Genomic DNA, 21,819 nt, shown 5'->3' on the forward strand with positions numbered 1-21,819 from the left:
TTCATCGAATTCAAAAGCCGCACGTTACGCAAACATTTCCTAGGCCCTAAAATATGCCCCTATGCAAAATTTGAGCTCCATCGGACATGATTTAGGGGTGCTTAAAATTTCGCTTATTAGACCGGTAGTTCTCTACGGGCACGAGACCTGGACGATACTCGTGGAGGACCAACGCGCACTGGGAGTTTTCGAAAGGAAAGTGCTGCATACCATCTATGGTGGGGTGGAGATGGCGGACGGTTCGTGGAGGAGTCGAATGAACCACGAGTTGCATCAGCTGTTGGGAGAACCACCCATCGTTTACATCGCGAAAATCGGAAGACTGCGGTGGGCCGGGCACATAGCCAGAATGTCGGACAGTAATCATATACGTCATCTTTGTGAATAATTTTCTGCAGCAACTACTCGTCGACGGCCGCCAATGGCAAAAAATCCTCTTAATTCCCCTTCCCAGTCACTAACAGCAGCAAAACGATAGTAAGAACATTGCGAGAAAACTTCACTTCTGCGACAATTTCCAATACAGCAAACAAAACCTTCTTCTTTATAAAATGATGGTCCTGAAAAAGGATCAATTAAGTGCGCCATCCACAATCAGTATGCGAGAAATTTTCGCTTTAGTACTGCTTCTACCGACAACGAGATTTCTGCAGCAAACACCGCCGAAGACCATCAATAAGCCTAGCAGCACACCTGTTCCATGTAGGTTACTGCACCTCATATGTGACCAGATTCAGTCACAATGAAGTTTCTGCAACCATTTTTTTTGCTTGTGCTGCTTGGGAATGGAAGAATTTCGAAATCTTGATGGTGTTGATCTGCAGCATCCGCCAATTACACGAGCGAACATCACTGATGTCGATACTAGGACCGCTCTACGAAGCATCTCGAACTAACTGGTTTCCGGTTGCGATGCTGGAACCACATTGGATCGCTCTCTGCGAAATCTCGAACAAAGTGGCTCGCGCGCGCGGGAAAGCTGCTTTCTTGTATCTAATGAAGTAAGCTCATTAGCTCCGCCCCTTCGTTATTCGTAATGAGTGCACATAAAATTTGCACTCACAAAGATTGAAAAAGGGGCTGGGCAATGGATTCACTATATTGAATACAAGAGAGCAGCTTTTTCGAGCGCGAGCCCTATCAAGATCATTCCAGTTCGAATCGGCAGCACGTACGGACGTGTTTTTTGCTCGCGCATTTTTTCCTAGTGTTTTTTCTCGTTCGTTCGCTGTTTACGTTTTTGCTTCGTCGCGTTGGCGTTATTTTCTCCCGGACCCATCATGGGAAACTCGGTGCCCGATTCGGTCGCGGGAAAAGTGCCTAAGCGCACTGCTCTTGGAGGCACGAGTAACCCCTCCAAGCAGCTTTTTCAGAGCAATGTATTCTCGCCGTTGCCGCTTGATGACGCCGGTAACCCGCCGATAAAAGAGGAAGAAGCAGCAATCGGAGATGCCGCAGGTGCAACCGGAGCGGAAGGAGAAGTGCCCGCCTGTTTTCGTAAAGGGCGATCCGCCGGATTTACGCCCAAAAATTCGCCAGCTGATCGCTAAGGGGCTGAAATGTACTTTTCGGCTCTGCAGCGAGGGCGTGAAAGTGATGCCGGCCAACAGGGACCATCATCAATCCGTCGTGGAGTTCCTCGAGGTCCACAAGTATGAGTACTACACTCATGACCACCCCAGCACGAAGCCGCTCAAGGCTTTGCTGCGAGGGCTCCAAGACATGAAGGAGAAAGAGCTCAAAGTAGAGCTTTAAAGTTGCGGACTAAAGTCAGTGGCCGTGCACAAGATCGCTCGTCACGACAAGGCGAGAAGATATCGCGACCAGATTTACCTGATCCATCTGGAGCACGGCTCCACTAAGTTATAAATTACACCGTCGTTTACTGGGGACGATATCGGCCAGTGCACGCGACGTCACGCAATGCACCAACTGCACGGCACCAGCAACTGCCGCATAAAGCCGCGCTGCCACAAGTGTGGCCACCACAAAAGGCTGCCCAAAGCGAGCCGAGTTCCTGGAAATTCGGAAGAAGGCTTCCACAAGAACCATTCCAAAGAAGAACCGTGTTCCTGTAATCAACGAGGTGAACTTTCCAGCCATCCCGGCTCCCCGTCGTGTGATTTCAATACTCCCACCGCTGCAGCCGCACAAGCGACTGGCAGAGGCAGCTGCATCGATCCAAGCTCCAGTATCGTCGGCACCATCCACCAGCGAACGACCCACACTCCCTCCTCCTGGATTCCGTCGGCAGTCGCAGAATGAAGCCGTTCCACCGGAAGAATCTGCTCCGCTGTACACTCCGGAGCAACTGATGCCAACTTCGCGCGGCTCGCCACTCGGCTGCAAAACCCGCTTCGACCAGGTCTTCACTCTTAGCATGTTCATCATTGAAAATGGCTGCTAGGGTGGGCCTGGTCAACTGGTACGCTTGCTCACCCAAGAGCAAAACAATTGAGCTGAAGGATTTCCTTGAGGAGAAGGCAATAGACGTGGCGTTCATCACCAAAACGCACCTTAAACCGGAGGTGAACGTCAACATCCCGGACTTTCGCATCGTGCGACTCGACCGGCCGACCAGGGGAGGTGGAGTGGCCATCGCTCTTCGCTACAACATCAACTGTCGCCTGCTGCCAAGCTTCCAGCTGCGCATCGTTGAAACCATCGGTGTGGAAGTTACTACCTCTGCTGGCATAATCACGCTCATCGCGGCGTACTGCCCAACTCAAGCTAAAACTGGCGACGGATCATCGGCCGCCCTTCGGAGGGACATCGTCAAGCAACAGTCGCTACAATCAAAACAGAGCCATTAGGAGCAACGACATGGAGGAAGGTCACTATACGATCCTGAGCCCGATCACTCGGGTCAGTCGGTCCGGCGCCCATTCCACAATCGACCTATACATCACAAACATGAACGACCACATCTCCCAACCGGTCGTCTACCAGATCAATATGCTAAAAAGTGCAACGCTCTAGCCAGTGCTTCACCACCGTGTTGTTCTTCAGCCGGCCAGTCTCCTCCTGGATTTACTGGAGATCCGAAGCCGGTAAAATTATGTCCTGCGCGCGTTCTCCCAGGTCCATCACCATACCGCCATCTTCGTCTGCCACATCGCCATTCAGGTGTTCTTCGTAGTGCTGCCGCCACCTTTGGATCACCTCACGCTCGTTCGCAAGAAAGTTCCCGTTTATGTCCTTACACATATCAGGCTGTGGCACGTGGCCCTTACGTGAACGGTTCAACTTCTCATAGAACTTTCGTGTGTTATTAGCGCGGTACAGTTGCTCCGTGATTATCAGATACAAGCTCTCATTGGACAGCACTATTCTCTCTATATCAGTGACTATAGCGTACTTCTGGAGGTGGAACCGAATCAGTATTATTAGAACTACTCAAAATTTTACATCGGCGTCTCTCGTTGTGGTCTTTAGAAAATATTTAACTTCGATGTTCCGAGTACAAAAAATGGAGCATTATATCGACTTTAAAGTTTTGAATAAATATTTGCCCTATGCGACTGCGATTGTCTGCTGCGCTGATACGGTAGCGTGAGGTGAGGGCCACCCATCTGGCCGGAAATCATCTGACTGAACATGTCATTTGGCCGAACGTGTCATGCGATCGGACGAATACAGTAGGCGTTCGATAACTGCAAAATGTTTACTTTTCAGTTAACGAATGCCGTTCGATAACCGCAACACATTCTAGACGTCAAACGGTTGTCAATCGACGTTAGCCCGACACCATAAACCGCAAGTACCCATTCCAAAACCCTATGACGTCCCAAGTAACATGTCAAGTTTTATTCTGCTCTAGGAATGGTTTTCAAGGTCGAATTACAAGAACTGACAACAAAAGCCGTTACTACAAGATTACCTTCTGATGACCACTATAAGAGTAAGATATGGCCAAGTGGCCCTCTCTAGATTACCACTATATACCTCTTATAAGGTTTTACATCAAATAAACATAACCTCAAAAACTCAATCGAATGAACTCAATTTGACATTTATCAGTGGTAGGTTCATGAGGTTCATCCTATCTCCCGCAGCAAGCGGATGAACCTTTGTTTACATACAAACCACCGATACCTGTCAAATATGGAAGAAATTCACCAGGACGCAGCCGTGGCTACATACGTGTGACGTCACACTGTAAAACCATATAAGAGTATTTAAAAATCTGTTTCAAGCCGCCCGAAAAAAAAGGAATTTGGCTGCGGCAGCTGTCAAAAATGTTGCTTTGAAAAAAGAGAAACAAAACCTTGCAAACAAATAATAACAAACTAAAGTGTTAATGGAAATCATGATGAGGATATTGGGATCGTTCAAAATTACGTCCATCGTTTTTCGGCATTTTCAACCCCCTCCCCTCTCCTGTCACAAACTGTCCCAAATCATTGACCCCCCTCTCTCCCCCTGTACGTACATGTTTATTTTATATTTCAGCGATTATTTTAGTTTTTCTTTTTCGTACACAATTTTTACAATATCTTAGTGAATCATGTCCCTTACTAAAAGTTTGATTATGTTTTTGAAATGCAAATTGTTCCCAAAATGCTCTCAATTTTTTTCTTGTGGATGGACGTCACATAAGACGAACCCACTCCCTCCCCTGATCACAAACTGTCACAAAACTCAAACCCCCTCCCCCCTTAAACCTTGGACGTAATTTTTGAACGATCCCATTGCGCTTTTTGCACTTTATAAGAGTTTTGCGAGATTTTTTTCACAGTCATCTTTTTCTCACACACTGAGGAAAATGGACGTATGATTTTCAATCAAACACCTTATGAAAATTTGCCACAAGGAATCGGTATGAATTTCAATATGTTGCCTTATGAATGATGATTTTCATTTAAAAAAAAGCAAAGTGCGGCAGACTGGGTTCGAACCATGGACGTCGGGGTCTGGAGGCCGGTATGTAGACCACACGCCCATCGACGCTTGAATACAGTGATCGTTCGCTAATTGGGGCGTTTTGACAAGCGTCAATGTTGTTTACTTTTTGCATTGAACAAAGGAAAATTTTACGCGCCAAAAAATATCGATTCCGCCAAACACGGAAACAAAACGTCAACGCATTTTTGACGTCACATTCTGACATTTAGCTGCTTTTTAATTGGGTTTCGCCCCAATTAGCGAACCCCCAACTAAAAAGCGCCCCAACTAGAAAAACCCCAATTAACGAACGTTCACTGTACTCAGGAAGGTAACTGCGTATAAGAAGGACTGTTGGTGGAATAATCAGTCGAAGATTCGTAATGGAACGTACACACGGTCAAGCAGTTTGACCAACATTGACTCCACTTCTCGTTTATTCAAACATCCATCAAATTTCACCAACAGCGACACGAACAATCAATTTACTCGACCAACAATACCACACACGAACGACCGAATCGCCAACTTGAGCACCAACCTTCAAAAAATATATGGGGGTTTGTGCAACTTCACTACAAATGCTCAAACATGTTCGGCGAACCTTGACTCCACCCCCGACAACTCAAACCAAAATCAAACCATTTTAATTTTTTCCAACCGAGCCGCCAACTGTCAAATGGTTGTTCCAACATCTTCACACACGTTCAAACAAAGCAGCAACCGAAGCGTTTTCTTGGGGGCGGAGTCAATGTTCGTCAAACTGCTTGACTGGTGTGTACGTGCATAAGGCGCCAGTTATGAATTTCGATAGTCCAGTTCGCTGAGTGCACTCAATACACTCAAAAAAGTTTGATTTTCCGTGTATAATATTTTTGTGTGAGTGCTCAATCTGAAAACAAACAGACGTCAAATTATGGCGGGAATCGATTTAGTGTACACGCTTACATGTGACTAACGAGTAATGGGTTATAATTGGGTAAATTTCAGTAACAAAAATCGATCAACCCGAAATGAGAGTGAGTGTGAGAAAAAGAAGCGGGCAAATCACAATCTACTCATAACTCTTCAAATTGGTGAAATCGGCAATAACTACAAAATAATACTTTTTCAGGTTTTTTTAAATGTACTTTCATGGAAATGAGGTGCGCGCTCGATTTCATGTTGAAAGCTAGTGCAAAAATGAGATTAAGCACTACGCGCCCGCAAAATAATATAGTTTTGGGCAATCAATTTTAAATTATTTTAACATCAATAACGTAAATCTTTACTAAATTTATTGATATTACACCCAAATATGTTTGTTTTTTACATCTTTTACCAAAAATGTGTCTTTCGCGGCGAAAACACCGTCTAATCATTGACGAATACATAGACCGAAATGTCCGGTACAAAGCCATCAAAAAATCGAGCACCATGTCTTCTTCTTCATTTTGAAGAAAATACCCCTCGTGGGTGACGAATTACATTATACATAAATATTTTATGAGCGCTGACTTACCCCTCTTGACGTTTTGACAGTTTGTCTGTTTGTTTTTCTCCCTCACCTTGCGACGTCGTCGGTTTTGCATCGTGCGTAAATATTAATCCAAGACAACATTTTCACAACGACTTATCTGCTTGTAAACAAAGATTCAAACGACGATTTGACGAATCTGTTTGCTCTCCCACGCAAACCAGCACCATCAATAGGTAGATGAAGGTTTCCGCTACCTGTTGATGGTGCTGGCTTGCGTGGGAGAGCTATCCGATTCTTCAAATCGTCGTTTGAATCTTTGTTTACAAAAGCAGATAAGTCGTTTTGAAAATTTTGTCTTGAATCCGTATCGAAAACATGACATGAGCGTGAGTTCGACCGTTTTGGTGCCATCAAAAAGATCGAATATAACAAAGGGGACACCCAGGCCTACATTCTGTACGATTCTATTGATGCTGCTACGGCTGCTGTGAAGGAAATGCGTGGATTCCTGTTAGGGGCACCGGATCGTCGTATTCGTATCGATTTTGCTGATAACGGAACAACACCATCGTTCTCGAAGAGCAGTGGAGGTTTTGAGGAAGGCGGTGAGTATCGTCGCGGCCCCGACTACGAATATCCGGAAGGCGGTGCATCATACGAGGAAAATTCATCGTACGGTTCCGCGGACGTGGTGGTTTCCGTGGCGGTTTTCATCGTGATGGCCCACCGCACCACGGGGACAATGATGAATGGCGTCGATCAGGAGCCGATGGCGAATATGATTCACGCCGTCGTTCTGGATCACGTGAACCAGGAATCGATAGATCTCGTTCCCGTTCACCGAAGCGACGCAGTCCGGCTGATTCTGATTCGTCTTCTTGTAGGAATGGCATGTTATCGAATGCAAGAATTACCAGAAGTGGCACGGAAATCTACCATAGTCTGGCAACGGGCGCTGATTTTGAAGAGTTCACTATTCCCCGCCAAGTTGCACCTAACGGACGGAGACAACGAAATAGTGGACAGCCTGATGAAGGACGAGGAAGGTAAACACCACCTTCGTATTACTCAGCGACTACGCCTCGATCAACCCAAGTTGGAAGATGTGCAGAAGCGCATATCGACGTCATCGGTAGCATCGTCGGATGATGCCAGCGTTCAGACGCGTCCACTGCGTAATCTCGTGTCCTACCTGGAGCAGAAAGAAGCGGCCGGCGTTATATCCTTAGGTACTCAATAAAGAAACGGAAGCAACCGGTGTGCTCTACTCATTCCCGCCATGCGATTTTTCGACAGAATTGTTGAAACGAACATGTCACAACCTCACCGAGGAGGGACTGAAGGAAGACCATCTGGCAACCAACAAACAATGAAGCAACCAGCCAACTATCAAGGAACCAACTAATCAACAGTTCTACCAACTAACAAATCAAGCAACAACCAACAAATCAATCAACTAATCAACCAATCAATAAACCAAAAAACAACTCTAATCAACCAATCAGCCGACCAACCATTCAATCAAACGGTAATGCAACCCATCAACCAAATAACCAACCAATTAAGTTACCAACCAACTAATCCAGCTATCAGCCATTCAAGCAAGCTACCAATCAATCAAGCAACGAATCAACTAATCAACCAACCAAGCAACCATTGTAGCAACCAACAAAACAACATATCAACTAACCAGCCGACCAGCCAATCAACAGGTAAAGCAACCAATCAACCAACCAAATTACCAACCAATCAATCAATCAACCAACAATGAAGCAACCAACCAATCAATCATTCTACCAACTAACAAATCAAGCAGCAACCAACCAACCCTGTCCAGCAGCGCTACGACGTCGAAGTTGGTGGGGATGTAATTCATCGTAGATTATCCTGTCGCAACCTACGAAGCCTCAGCAACTTGCAGTTCCATGTTCCAAGCTTCCAATCGTGATCCTTTATTTGTCGCCTAGGTCGTTGCCGATTGTATCGTGTTGTATTATCTTCTATGTCGTTCGTAATGGTTGTTTTTAAGGCGGCTTATTGGGCCCGTGCAAACCTCCTGTCTCGTCGGAGGGCCGTCATGTCAGGGCTGTTTAGCGTCCCGCCTAACCCCAGGACTTGGGCTTGTGCGCTTTGAGCGGAACACGGTCGCTTTCGCGGAACCTACTTGCGGATACATGCAGCTTTTTATAGAGGTTAAACAAGGCATACTGTCGAACCCCATCACATCCTAGGCAGGCGCCACAACTCGCAGATGGCCTGGGGAGGTATCGTCAAGCCCTTGGACATAGTAACTGCTGCCCCCGACCAACCAACCCATCAATCAAATAACTAACCAATCAATCAACTAACCAATCAAGCAATCTAGCAATCAACTTATTAACCAATCAACCAAGCAACCAACAAAACAACTAATCAACTAACAAACAAGCAACCAACCAATCTACCAGTCAACCAACCAACCAACAATGAAGTAACCAACCAATAATCAAGCAACCAACCAATCAACCATACTACCAACTAACAAATCAAGCAGCAACCAACCAATCAAGTAAGCTACCAATCAACCAAGCAATCAAGCAACCAACCAACTAATCAACCACCAAGCAACCAACAAAACAACATGCCAACTATCCAGCCGACCAACCAATCAATCAACTAGCCAAACAACCAATCAACCAAATTACCAACCAATCAACCATTCTACCAACTAACAAATCAAGCATCAATCAATTAAATAACCAACCTTTAAAGCAAACTACCAATCAATCAAGCAATCATTCAACCAACCAACTAATCAATCAATCAAGCAACCAACAAAACAACATATGAACTAACGAGCCGACCAACCAATCAATCAACCAGTCAAGGAACCAATCAACCAAATTACCAACCAATCAAGGAATCAATAAAAAGCAACCAACCAATCAACCATTCTTCCAACTAACAAATCAAGCAGCAACCAACTAACCAAATAACCAACGAATCAATCAACTAACTAATCAAATAACCAATCATTCCATCAAGCTACCAATCAACTTATTAACCAATCAACCAAGCAACCAACAAAACAACTAATCAACTAACCAGCCGACTAACCAATCAAGCAACCAACCAATCAACCAGTCAAGCAACCAACCAACAATTCAAGCAAGCTACCAATCAACCAAGCAATCAAACAACCAATCAGCTAATCAACCAATCAAGCAACCAACCAATCACCAATCAAACAACCAATCAACTAAATAACCAACCAATCATTATTATTATTATTTATTATTCATTTAAAGTTGATTTTAATAATATTAATGTCGTAAGCGGAATTGGAGAATAAAGTGAGGCTACAGCGATAAGACAATATCAGGAATCAGGATACCATTGGGAATGGGAAACATGCTTTTGAGATTTATAAAACGAATATTTCTGTTTACCAAATTTTATTCTTCAAATATTATTTTATTCAGGGTCATTTTTATACCACGTGAACTGATTAGGGAGTACGGGGGTGTGGCTATTGTTGACAGATTGTGAAAAAAATGTGTCATTTTGAAGGTATTTGAAACTATTAATAACCCGTAGTACACGCATATGTAGTCAATATAGGGATAGTCCCTTATGCGCCAATAACACTTTTTGTAAGGAATATTCTATTTATTGAATGAACTATTACGTTCAAATTGACCCCCTTCCTCCTGTTTTAGCGTTCCGTATTTTGTAAAACCCGATACCCTTGTACAGCAGCTTTGAGCTTCTGCAAACCCCGTCCATACAAGTGTGGTATTGCCGATAGTAATTACTACTTAAGTAAATACTCTACATCGTAGCCGCGACGTTTTCAGGCACACCTGCATCTTCACGAGTGCTGAAAGAACGCTGCGTGGATGTCGATTACTAAACGTCCTGCTTTTCCTTCATTTCCAATGAAAATCAGCATTCAAGCTTTTTTCAAGCTTCAGGAAACAGGATTGAAGAAGCGGAACAGGAAATTGCCTTCGAGATCCCAAATGAATTCCTTTCTGGATCTCAAAAGGATTCCTTCTGGATCCGAAAAGGATTCGCTTCAAGATCCCAAAAGGATTCCCTTCGGGTTCACAAAAGGATTCCCTTCGGGGTCACAAAGAGTTTCCATTCTGGATCTCAAAATGATTCTCTTCGAAAGGATTCTGTTCGGGATTCCGAAGGAAATTGAAAACGAATCCCTTCGTGTACGCAAAGGAATTCTATCAAAAAAGAAATTCCTTGGGCAACTTTCAGTATATTTTTATCTACGTATTGAAAACAATACTTACGCTAATTATTTTGGCGGCTTCCCTAATAATGTTGGATATAGATAATACCTGATGTCTGTTCGGTGGCGGTGCCGCAGCCTAAGATACTATCGCTGAGGAAGTAATTCTAATTTTTCGAATGATGAGACACGCCTAGTCAGCTTCAGTTTATAAAAACTTTTTTCAAGGACAATCCAATGGATCAACGAGCTATCTAATCCGCGTAAAACCGCTTTGCGGGATCTGAGCAAGAAGGGTGACCCGGTTCCGGACCTGGCGTCGATGTTGTTGCACAGTTTCGGAGCAACCGCGGCTCTGCTGCAGGAGATCATCAACATCTATCCATTGATCAATCCGACTACGCTAACTGCACACCAATCGAACCGAGTTTGCAACGCCTTAGCTCTGCTGCAGTGTGTTGCGTCCCATCCGGAAACTCGGTGCGTTTTCCTGGAGGCCCACATTCCATTGTTCCTGTATCCGTTCCTGCATACGACGGCCGTTCGAGTATCTAAGACTGACTTCGCTGGGAGTGATCGAAGTGTGGGTGAAAACCGATGAGCAGGACGACGACTGTTGACGACGTCCCGTTCTCAAGGACAATCCGAAATTTTCCAACGTCGAACTGCGGCCTCAGCAGTCGGGAATGAACGCCGTCCTTGACTTGGCAGCGGAAACCACAAGTAGCCTCAAGGAACATCATCTGCGTATAGTTTTATAGTTTAATACTTATAAGAATGCACATCTTAAAATACGAAATTACTTACGCTTTTCGCAGATTTATGTTCTTCAGATGTGCTCGATGTGCTTGAGCTCTGCTTGCTGCTGTCACTGTACCAGCTTAATTTTTTTCACCCAACATTAGGTTCAAATTACCCAACGTTAAGTTTTCGTCTGCTTTAAAAATTCTTAGGTAAAGACATCAGTAATAATTTGTAACAGATTTTCTACCTATTATTAAGTACTTTCATATAAACCCAAAAATGGGTAAATTTAACGTAATGGATTCTTCATGTTTATACCCAATGGAAGCTTATTACTTGTTTACCTAATATTAAGTTTTTTTTACGTACGCGTTGGGTACTTTTTTCTAACCGTGTTGATTTTTTAATAAGAAAAAGGAGGTAAACAAAAATGGAAATGTCAAACTGACGTGATTTGAATTGAGGGGCTTCTCAATGGTCGAGTGATTGTAATAATTGTAATCCGTCACTCCCCAGGGGTATATAGTGGTGCCCGAAAAAATGGCCACCACTCCGTCTATGTATTCGTCAATGGTCTAATCATAAATTCCAGTGATAAATTTCACTGACTTGAAGATGGTTCTCCATTTCCAATATGGCCATCATAGATTTCGATCAGAAAAATGTTGCTCTTATTAAACACCGTTATAAACCCTTTGCAATGTAAATATTCTTATTGGGGTTATTCAATTATTACTTGGGGTCACATCAACCAGTATAAAGTTTTAATAAATAAGCATATAAAATATATTGCCGTGTAGGTAGCAAATTTATTAAGACTGCGCAGCCCTTTATCTTTCTCCACCTTTTTTTTGCCTTTCATCGTTTTTTCGGGCTCAATTCGGAGTCGTCAAGCCTCGCCTACGGTGTTTCGGTTGTATAATTTCTCCTCTAGCAGCTTTTGAGTCTCCTACACTCAGAGATAGAACAAATCCAAAACAGAATTGAAATTAAACATTTTTGACATTTTTGAATTTTATACTAAGCATAGTTTAAAAAGTATACTATTAATGATTATGATCTATACTATAATGGAATAGCTTGAACTTAATTACCAATTGCATTCTTCGCGTTGCAAAAAACGGCACCGCTCTTTTCGATGCTGTGTCTTCTGTTTGATTGGAGAGAACTACAAAAAAACAAATGTAAGTACATTAAGTGATAAAAAATAAATATTTTCAAGCCTTTTCCATTTTGCAGCATAATTTGTTTCACAGTGTTGCCCATCATAGAAATCATGTTTCGATCTCTTTTCCACCGGATTCCGGGAAGCTATCGGCATGTGAAACGTTGGTCGGAATCGGCACACGACTTTTCAACATCAGATGTAGATTCTATAAACCGGCGGAAATATTTTATCACCACACCGGCTGGGGGACGTGGAATTTGTAGCCCTATCAACGGAAAAATTGTCGAGTGGCCTTTAAAGTTACCTTCAAACCTGCCAGCTATAACGCGGACCATTTTATTTGAAAAATCGACCCTAATCGAGATTTATATCAAATTGTAGCGGCATGCAAATTTGGTCTTGGTAAGACAACATTAATTTTTAGGAGGCTCTGTATATTCAACGCATTTTTTTTTCAGATCGTCCCACTCAAACCGAATGAATCTGAAACCACAATAAAATGACCAAAACAACACATAGGGAAACACAGTCGAAAACCAAATCGGGACAATGCATCCGGTTCCACTTCAGTGAGGCCCTGGCTCTGTAGCTCTGCGTTTCCAGTGTCGCAAGCATCAGCGACCACCACCACCCCGAAAAACGAAAGAACGCCTAAAATGTGCCAAGGTCCGCGCTGGTCAATTTTTTGGTGGTACCATTATTTACATAGTTCCATTTTTCCTCAATCTGCATGACTAAACCGATTTACTAAGCAACCGATCTGAAAATATGAAATAATAAAAAATATACCTTTATGCAAATAAGAAAAATATACTTTTATGCAAATAAGTTCTTATTAAATAGTCTTTTCATTTTTATTATTGTAAAAGTAAAATAATAAAAATAATTGAACATAACCTGGAAATCAAAACCAAATCCAAAATAAACTAAACATATATAAAGCATACTTATACTAGGCAACGATTTTCTTGAAGTTATACTATCCCGGTATTGTTGGATTAAATACGAGCTTGGGGTCAACCAGGCGAATAGCCATTTAGAATGACTTTTATTCTATTTAGTATAAATTTATTTCTGAGTGTAGGTACCACACTGTTTGGCAGGTTTTGATTGTGTAACACACACTGAACCCAAACTTAATCTTGAAAACGACTGAAAACTGATTCGCTACCGCCCCTTAACGAATATCAGTCACATATCGGATGATGCTCTTTCGGTTTCCCCTCAACAGACGAAAAGCGTTCGAATGAGAGTCATCCGATGACCGAATGAATTACCAATATAAATACGGATGAATTATCGAACGATTTTTGTCCGATTCTATTATGAAAGTCAAATGAAGTGAATATTAATTTCAGATAAAAAACGAGTGAATTCAATGCTAGTAAAATATCTGCGGAATAGTAGACATAAAAAAAGAACATGCGTGTTTGTATCAAATTTATTTATTATTATTCAAAATTAGATTTGTTCTGAACATTGATCCATCATTGTCTAATTTTACTAGTAGGTAAAAATAATTTCAGCAGCCGAAAAATGTTCCTGGATGTTGAAAAATCGCTGTTTCGCGGGAGCGCAGGTTTCGGTCTGCTTTTTTGCAGTTACCGCAGTACTTTGGTCCGAAGTGGTCCGAACTCGTGGGTAAATGACTTTGCGCCAACTAATTCTGTGGCCGGATTCCAACTATCCGGTTGTGGCAGCTTCACGATTCGGTTACGGTGATTTTCGAAATTCATTTTAATGTTGTGGTCATTTTACTATCCAATGGGGAACTGTCCGTCAATTTTCCTCTGAATGCCGATGCTTGTTTTGCCAATTCGTTGTCCTGTTCTGCGGCTGGCTACGATAATGAATTCAGTCAATTAATAAATTGAAATTTGATAGATTAGATTTATTACTAATTCACTTACCAGCTCAACCTTTTCAAATCACGCTCTATACTTCCGTTCCGATTTGACTCAAGCGAAAATTCCAACAATCCGACAGCGACAAGACATAATAGTGGAAATGTTTCAACGCTATACCGGGGCGACACTATTCGAAAACCAACTGAGTATCATCCCAAAAGTGAAGGATAATCGTCATAGGGCGTGTCCAAAACACTTTTCATTCGCTTACGTGATGACAATCAGATGGCGTGTGAAAATATAGAAATCGAATGATGAAATCTTTTGAAATCAACTTATAATCATCAACATATGGAATGTTTTGTTATATAATCGATGGACGATAGATCATATACTAGATTTCGTCATATGATTTAGGAAGGATGCATTTTGAATACATAGAGTATGACAAATCCTACGTTGGGAGCATGATGTTTGGGCTCAGTGCAGGTGGGTACGTGTTGCTCGACACACGTGCGTGTGCAGCTCCTGCTACTAGTTAGGAGTGTCTGATTACTAAGATAAACGACCCTGGAATTGTCACCCCTCCCTAGCTTCGGGGTTAGCTAGCGGGTAACAATTACGTAACTCTGAAAGGGGGTCCTAGAAATATGATCTTTCACACGAAATAATATTGTTTTTTATTATATACAAAAAAAGCAACAGAGGTAAATATATAATTATAAGTCTCACAGACTGTTTATTATAAAAAAAATAACTTTATTCACTTTTTATTACATTAGTACGGTTTCACTACTTAAGATCTAATTGTAACTAACACTTCCTACTCTGAATAAAGACTGACTGTCCGTTAGCTGATCGAACCCTATTTATTAATTAAATCTGTCTACGCTGCAATACCTGGCCAACGGGGTCGAACTCCTCCAAAACTGCTGACTACACCTTGGTAACAACGGTGACTTGGTGGCGTGGTGACTCGGTGGCGCGATGATGTCTTAGCAAGGGCGGTTATGCTGACCTAGCTGGTTGATCGGAAAGGTCCACGCGTAACTCCTCCGGGGGGTAAGATTGGACGTCCTCGGACAATTTTGTAGAATTCTTAGAAGTTTTCTCAATTCTGCTTGCTTCGTCGTTGTGAGGGTAATGAATCTTAAAGACGACTCGTTTCCTCTAAAGACAGATGATTGCTATTGCCAATATTAAAACAGTGGTGGTTGAAAAACCGCCTAAAATTCCAAAAAGCCATCTTCTATACTCGAATTGTTTGAGTTGTACGTGGTCAATCCGTTTTCTGTTGCTCATCGTTTGTCAAGTTAACGTTGAAAAGTTTGATTGACTGATGATAGTCTTGTTGATAAGCAATCCTGGGAGTATTCCTTCCAAATGATTTGTTTGTATGGTTATCTCTTTGGAGATGAATGTCTGGTTGTCAATTTTGATTGTGCAATTGATGAAAACTATAAGATAATTTCCTGTTAATGCTCTATCATGCGGTCCGCAATTCGTGGTTAAATTCAGGTTCACTGCGTTGTTTACGAGTACTCTATTTCCTGATAAGAGTTAAAGATTCGTTTGATTTGTAGTCGTTGCGTTGCAGTGGCTTACCATTCCCATAATTATCGGGTATACACAAGAGTCGATGAATGGTTTTGCTTCGTGTAGTTGCTGAACGGCGTTTTCTGGATGGTTTGTTGTAAAAAGCTTCTTGTTAGAATTGATCACGTAGTTGGGGGTGTTCGTTAGAACCGTGTTATTTGTGATCAATGGTAAAATTTCGAAAATCTTACAATCTCCATTCGTCTGTGGAAGTTCTAGAATGTAGAGCATCATCTCATTGGTACTGGCTATTTTCGGGGTGGCATAGTTAAGTGCGTCTTCAGGAAACCTTGTCGCAATTCCTTGCTTGTTGAGAATAGATTCTATCAAAAAAATTTCCTTGATTGTTAGTAGCTTGCTGTTCGGTAATGAAACTCGGGCTCGTAGAATGGCGTCTTCGATGTCTTCGAGAATATTGTTTGTTGCGTCCATGGATAGAAGTAAGATTATTGCGTCTATATCCTTCAGTAGTATGGTGTTCAAAGTTGTATGATGATCGATCAATGTATTCACTGTGTCCGAGATTTTCGTAATCCTTTCGTTTATAACATGATTGATCTGTATCTGCTTGTTGGTCTCGTTGATTAACTCGTTGAAGGTGTTGTTAATGATTCGCAAGTCCTCTGCGTCTGGACTACCTGCGATCCACTTCCAAGCTGTCCCGACGGAGTCCCATCTCTTCTGTCTGCGAGTTTTCTGCAGGGGTTTTAGCTGATATAAGTTGTCTAACAGTTGCCTACTTTTCCGCGCAATTAAATTCGACATTGGAAGGGTTCTATCTATTTTCCTTGAGATATCTAAGAATAAATTCACGTTTTTGCCTTTCTCGTATACTAAGTATACGGTAAAGGCTATATGATCGCTCCAAAAACAAACTTTTTATAGAAGGCCCGGAGACCCATAGTGTTATATACCAATCGACTCAGTTCGACGAATTGAGGTGATGTCTGTGTGTGTGTGTGTGTGTGTGTGTGTATGTGTGTGTGTATGTGTGTGTGTGTGCGCAAAACTACTCAACAAAATGTCACTCATTTTTCAGGCACTTATCCTCAACCGATTTGCTCGCAACAAGTTGCATTCGACGCAGAATCCTGTCCCATTGTTTCCTATTTGAAATTGGCCAGATCGAACTATGGGATCGAGAGTTATGGCTAAAATACAAATTCATTTGAAAAAATCGCGTAAAAAATGTCACTCATTTTTCGGACACTTATCCTCAACCGATTTGCTCGCAACAAAATGCATTCGACGCAAAATCCTGTCCCATTGATTCCTATTTGAAATTGGCCAGATCGGACTATGGGATCGAAAGTTATGGCCAAAATACAAAACCATACGAAAAAATCGCGTAAAAAATGTCACTCATTTTTCGGGCACTTATCTTCAACCGATTTGCTCGCAACAAGTTGCATTCGACGCAGAATCCTGTACTATTGATTCCTATTTGAAATTGGCCAGATCGGACTATGGGATCAAAAGTTATGGCCAAAACACAAAATCATACGAAAAAATCGTGTAAAAAATGTCACTCATTTTTCGGGCACTTATCCTCAACCGATTTGCTCGCAACAAGTTGCATTCGACGCAGAATCCTGTCCTATTGTTTCCTATTAAAAATTGGCCAGATCGGACTATGGGATCGAAAGTTATGATCAAAATACAAATTCATACAAAAAATCGCGTAAAAAACGCCACTCATTTTCGGACACTTATCCTCAACCGATTTGCTCGCAACAAGTTGCATTCGACGCAAAATCCTGTCCCATTGATTCCTATTTGAAATTGGCAAGATCGGACTATGGGATCGAAAGTTATGGCCAAAATACAAAATCATACAAAAAAATCGCGTAAAAAACGTCACTCATTTTCGGACACTTATCCTCAACCGATTTGCTCGCAACAAGTTGCATTCGACGCAGAATCCTGTCCCATTATTTCCTGTTTGAAATTGGCCAAAATACAAATTCATACGAAAATATTGCGTAAGAAATATCACTCATTTTTCAGTTCAATTCAAGCGTCTTGTCCAACCCACTTGCCTTGCATTATACGGCAGTTATAGAATTTGTAAATTTTCAGTAAAATTAGATTTTTCGTATGACCGAAAAAGTGCCGTGTGAGAAAATAATTCATTAGGGCAATCATAATGCTTTACATGCAAATGGATTAAGCTGAAAAACAAAAGACTTAAGAACATTCAATATTATTTCCTAAAAAATTCGCTACGAACTGCTCGGTTAATTCTATTAGCTCAGCAGTAATATTCACACAGAAATGCCACCGGCGCGTATACACGGCCGTGCGCGCGGCTGCGTATTTATCAGCGCTCACTGCAGTGCGTTTTAGAACCTTTTTCCACACTGCACTGTTCTGCTGTTGATTGTGCGCTCGGTTCATTTTGTTCGATCTTCTTTTATCACACACTTCTCCAAAGCTGTGGTGAATTCAAACGTAAGAGGCGCGCTCCCGTTCAAATGCAACGGTGCGTGTGAGTGTATTAAAATTTCTTTTCACCACACTGAGGAGATGGACATCTCTGTTCGGGACATACGGATTCCCCGGGAACTTGTTGAAGGGGACATTTCAGTTTTAGCGTCAAAACTGGTCATTCGACGACTCGTTTCTCATGGGTTTCGATCGAGAAGCGAGGTATGAAAATAAAATGGACCATTTACGACTGTGACCGCTTCCGGGTCTTATGGATTACCCCCAGGGTAACCTGCAGAAGAGGTCATTTCTTTTGTAGCGCAAGACTAGTCATTCGATTGATCTTTTTTCAAGATGTTCTATCAGAAAGCGAGAAATGAATATAAAATGGACCACTGACGACTTTGTCCGCTTCCAGGACCTACGGATTGTTCCCGGGGAACCCGTAGAAGGGAACATTTCAGTTTTAGCACCAAAGCTAGTTATTCGACGGCTCGCAAGGTATGAATATAAACTGGATCAGTGGAGACCTTGACTGCTTCTGGGCCTTACAGATTGCCCCAAGGATACCTGCAGGAGGATGCATTTTAGTTTTTGCGCCAAAGCTAGTTATTCAACGTTTCTTTTTAATAGTTTTCTATCAGGAAGCGAAGTATAAATATACTGCTTTCGGGACCAACTGATTGCACCAAGGGAACCTGTAAAAGGAGACATTTAAGTTTTAGCCCCAAAAGAAGTATGGCTGGTTTTACTGCTAAAACTGAAATATTCTGTTATACAGGTTCCCCTGTGTCAATCCATAAAACCATGACGAAAATATCCGTCGAATGACTAGTTTTGGCGTCAAAACTGAAATGTCCCCGTTTATAAGTTCACCTGGAGCAATCTATAGGTTCCGGAAGTGGTCAGAATCGCTAATAATCCATTTTATGTTTATTCCTCGCTTCATGATCACAAAGCATTGAAAAAAGTCGTCGAATGACTTCTTTTGATGCTAAAACTGAAATGGCCTCCCCCCACAGGCTACTCTGGAGCAATCCGTAGGTCCCGGAAGCGGACACTTATCCTCAACCGATTTGCTCGCAACAAAATGCATTCGACGCAAAATCCTGTCCCATTGATTCCTATTTGAAATTGGCCAGATCGGACTATGGGATCGAAAGTTATGGCCAAAATACAAAAGCATACGAAAAAATCGCGTAAAAAATGTCACTCATTTTTCGGGCACTTATCCTCAACCGATTTGCTCGCAACAAGTTGCATTCGACGCAGAATCCTGTCCCATTGTTTCCTATTTGAAATTGGCCAGATCGGACCATGGGGTCGAAAGTTATGGCCAAAATACAAAATCCTACGAAAAAATCGCGTAAAAAATGTCACTCATTTTTCGGGCACTTATCCTCAACCGATTTGCTCGCAACAAGTTGCATTCGACGCAGAATCCTGTCTTATTGTTTCCTATTTGAAATTGGCCAGATCGGACTATGGGATCGAAAGTTATGATCAAAATACAAATTCATACAAAAAATCGCGTAAAAAACGTCACTCATTTTCGGACACTTATCCTCAACCGATTTGCTCGCAACAAGTTGCATTCGACGCAAAATCCTGTCCCATTGATTCCTATTTGAAATTGGCCAGATCGGACTATGGGATCGAAAGTTATGGCCAAAATACAAATTCATTTGAAAAAATCGCGTAAAAAATGTCACTCATTTTTCGGACACTTATCCTCAACCGATTTGCTCGCAACAAGTTGCATTCGACGCAAAATCCTGTCCCATTGATTCCTATTCGAAATTGGCCAGATCGGACTATGGGATCGAAAGTTATGGCCAAAATACAAAATCATACAAAAAAATCGCGTAAAAAATGTCACTCATTTTCGGACACTTATCCTCAACCGATTTGCTCGCAACAAGTTGCATTCGACGCAGAATCCTGTCCCATTATTTCCTGTTTGAAATTGGCCAGATCGGACTATGGGATCGAGAGTTATGGCCAAAATACAAATTCATACGAAAATATTGCGTAAGAAATATCACTCATTTTTCAGGCACTTATTCTCAACCGATTTGCTCGCAACAAATTGCATTCGACGCAAAATCCTTTCCCATTATTTCCTATTGAAAATTGGACAGGTCGGACTATGGGATCGGAAGTTATGACCAAAATACCTTTTTTCATAAAAATCGCAAAAAATGTCACCTATTTTTCGGACACCTAACCTTAATCGATTCACACGCAACAAGTTGCATTCGACGCAGAATCCTGTCCCATTGTTTCCTATTGAAAATTGGCTAGATCGGATTATGGGATCGGAAGTTATGGCCGAAACACCATTTTAGCCTTTTTATACGAAAAGGCTGTATATTCGCTCCAAAAACCAAACTTTTACAGAAGGCCTGGAGACCCATAGTGTTATATACCAATCGATTCAGCTCGACGAACTGAGATGATGTCTCTGTCTCTCCCACTTCATACGGGAGTTTGGCGGAAAGACGGTCATGAGATTTATATCATAACAAATATTGCCCTCCGCTCGCGTGATGGGAATGACATTTTCGTTTTTTTTTGTGCAGTCGGAGCTTCAGTTCAACTAACATCCAAAAGCGATATCCTTAAAATATATGACTGGGCGAAATAAAACCGGGTTATGTACGTCAAAACGATTGGAAAAGGAAACAAAAATGTCGAAATTCTTATTAGCATATTGTAGATCAAGCTGAAAACCGAACCGAGGTCCCGCGAAATCGCATTTCCGGATGTTGCAACTGCATCGCGAGTAGTGCGCAACTGTGCCATAGTCGGGCACCACTCGCGATGCAGTTGCGACATCCGGAAATGGGACAAAATATGATTTTCGGTTTTCAACTGGATCTACAATATCTTTGCCATAAATAATCTGATTTTCATAGAACGGACAAAGAAATTTGTCTTTATTACTCCTAGCCACTAGCTCATATTTTTTCAAGCACACACATTTTACGAAGGTCGAGAAAGGCACCATCACCGCTAGGTGGATTAATCTGGGTTTCTTCTAACACAGTCAAATTTATCGGATGTATTACTTTAACAATGCCTGTTTGAATATAACAATTTCGAACATGTAGCAATAAAAGAGGATCATGATTTAAATTTTTGATTTCCAAGTGCTGAAAATTCGCATTCAAAGTAATCGAAAATAATATTAACTTCGTGTACATTTTTACTTTGTGTCTTCTGAATAATTAGAACTAACGCTCGAATGCTGTAAAGAAATCAGAAAAAGAAGAATCGGATTATGAGTTTTATTTCCTAATACGCTTGATTTTACTTTTATGTCTTTTCACGTTTCTGTTATTTTTAAAAGTTTTTTCCTTTATATCGTGTGCTGTCGTGGCTTTAGCTCTAGGATCCAATTTCTTTCTAATATTTGGAATCAAAAATACATCTTGGTTTTCTGAAATTTCTGGTGGATCTTCCCTAT

At 41.9% G+C, this 21,819-nt stretch overlaps 2 protein-coding genes and 1 long non-coding RNA gene across 3 annotated transcripts in view; 2 read left to right on the forward strand and 1 right to left on the reverse strand.

Moving 5' to 3' along the window:
• Window positions 1–21,819, forward strand: part of LOC134208862 (uncharacterized) — a 98,291-nt gene that overhangs the window by 33,787 nt on the left and 42,685 nt on the right. The gene's annotated exons all lie outside the window — the stretch shown is intronic.
• LOC134214108 (uncharacterized) lies at window positions 12,268–13,220 on the forward strand. The gene is made up of 3 exons (XR_009979659.1): window positions 12,268–12,496; window positions 12,552–12,882; window positions 12,939–13,220. It is a non-coding gene; the product is annotated as an uncharacterized LOC134214108 (long non-coding RNA).
• LOC134214594 (uncharacterized) lies at window positions 15,871–16,712 on the reverse strand. Its single transcript, XM_062693931.1, has 2 exons — window positions 16,115–16,712; window positions 15,871–16,028 (listed from the first exon to the last, which is right to left on the reverse strand). The coding sequence occupies exons 1-2, from the start codon at window positions 16,686–16,688 to the stop codon at window positions 15,871–15,873; spliced, it is 732 nt and encodes a 243-aa protein (XP_062549915.1). The 5' UTR covers window positions 16,689–16,712.

This window comes from Armigeres subalbatus, chromosome 2 (genome assembly GCF_024139115.2).
Source record: "Armigeres subalbatus isolate Guangzhou_Male chromosome 2, GZ_Asu_2, whole genome shotgun sequence".
Lineage (NCBI taxonomy): Eukaryota > Metazoa > Arthropoda > Insecta > Diptera > Culicidae > Armigeres > Armigeres subalbatus.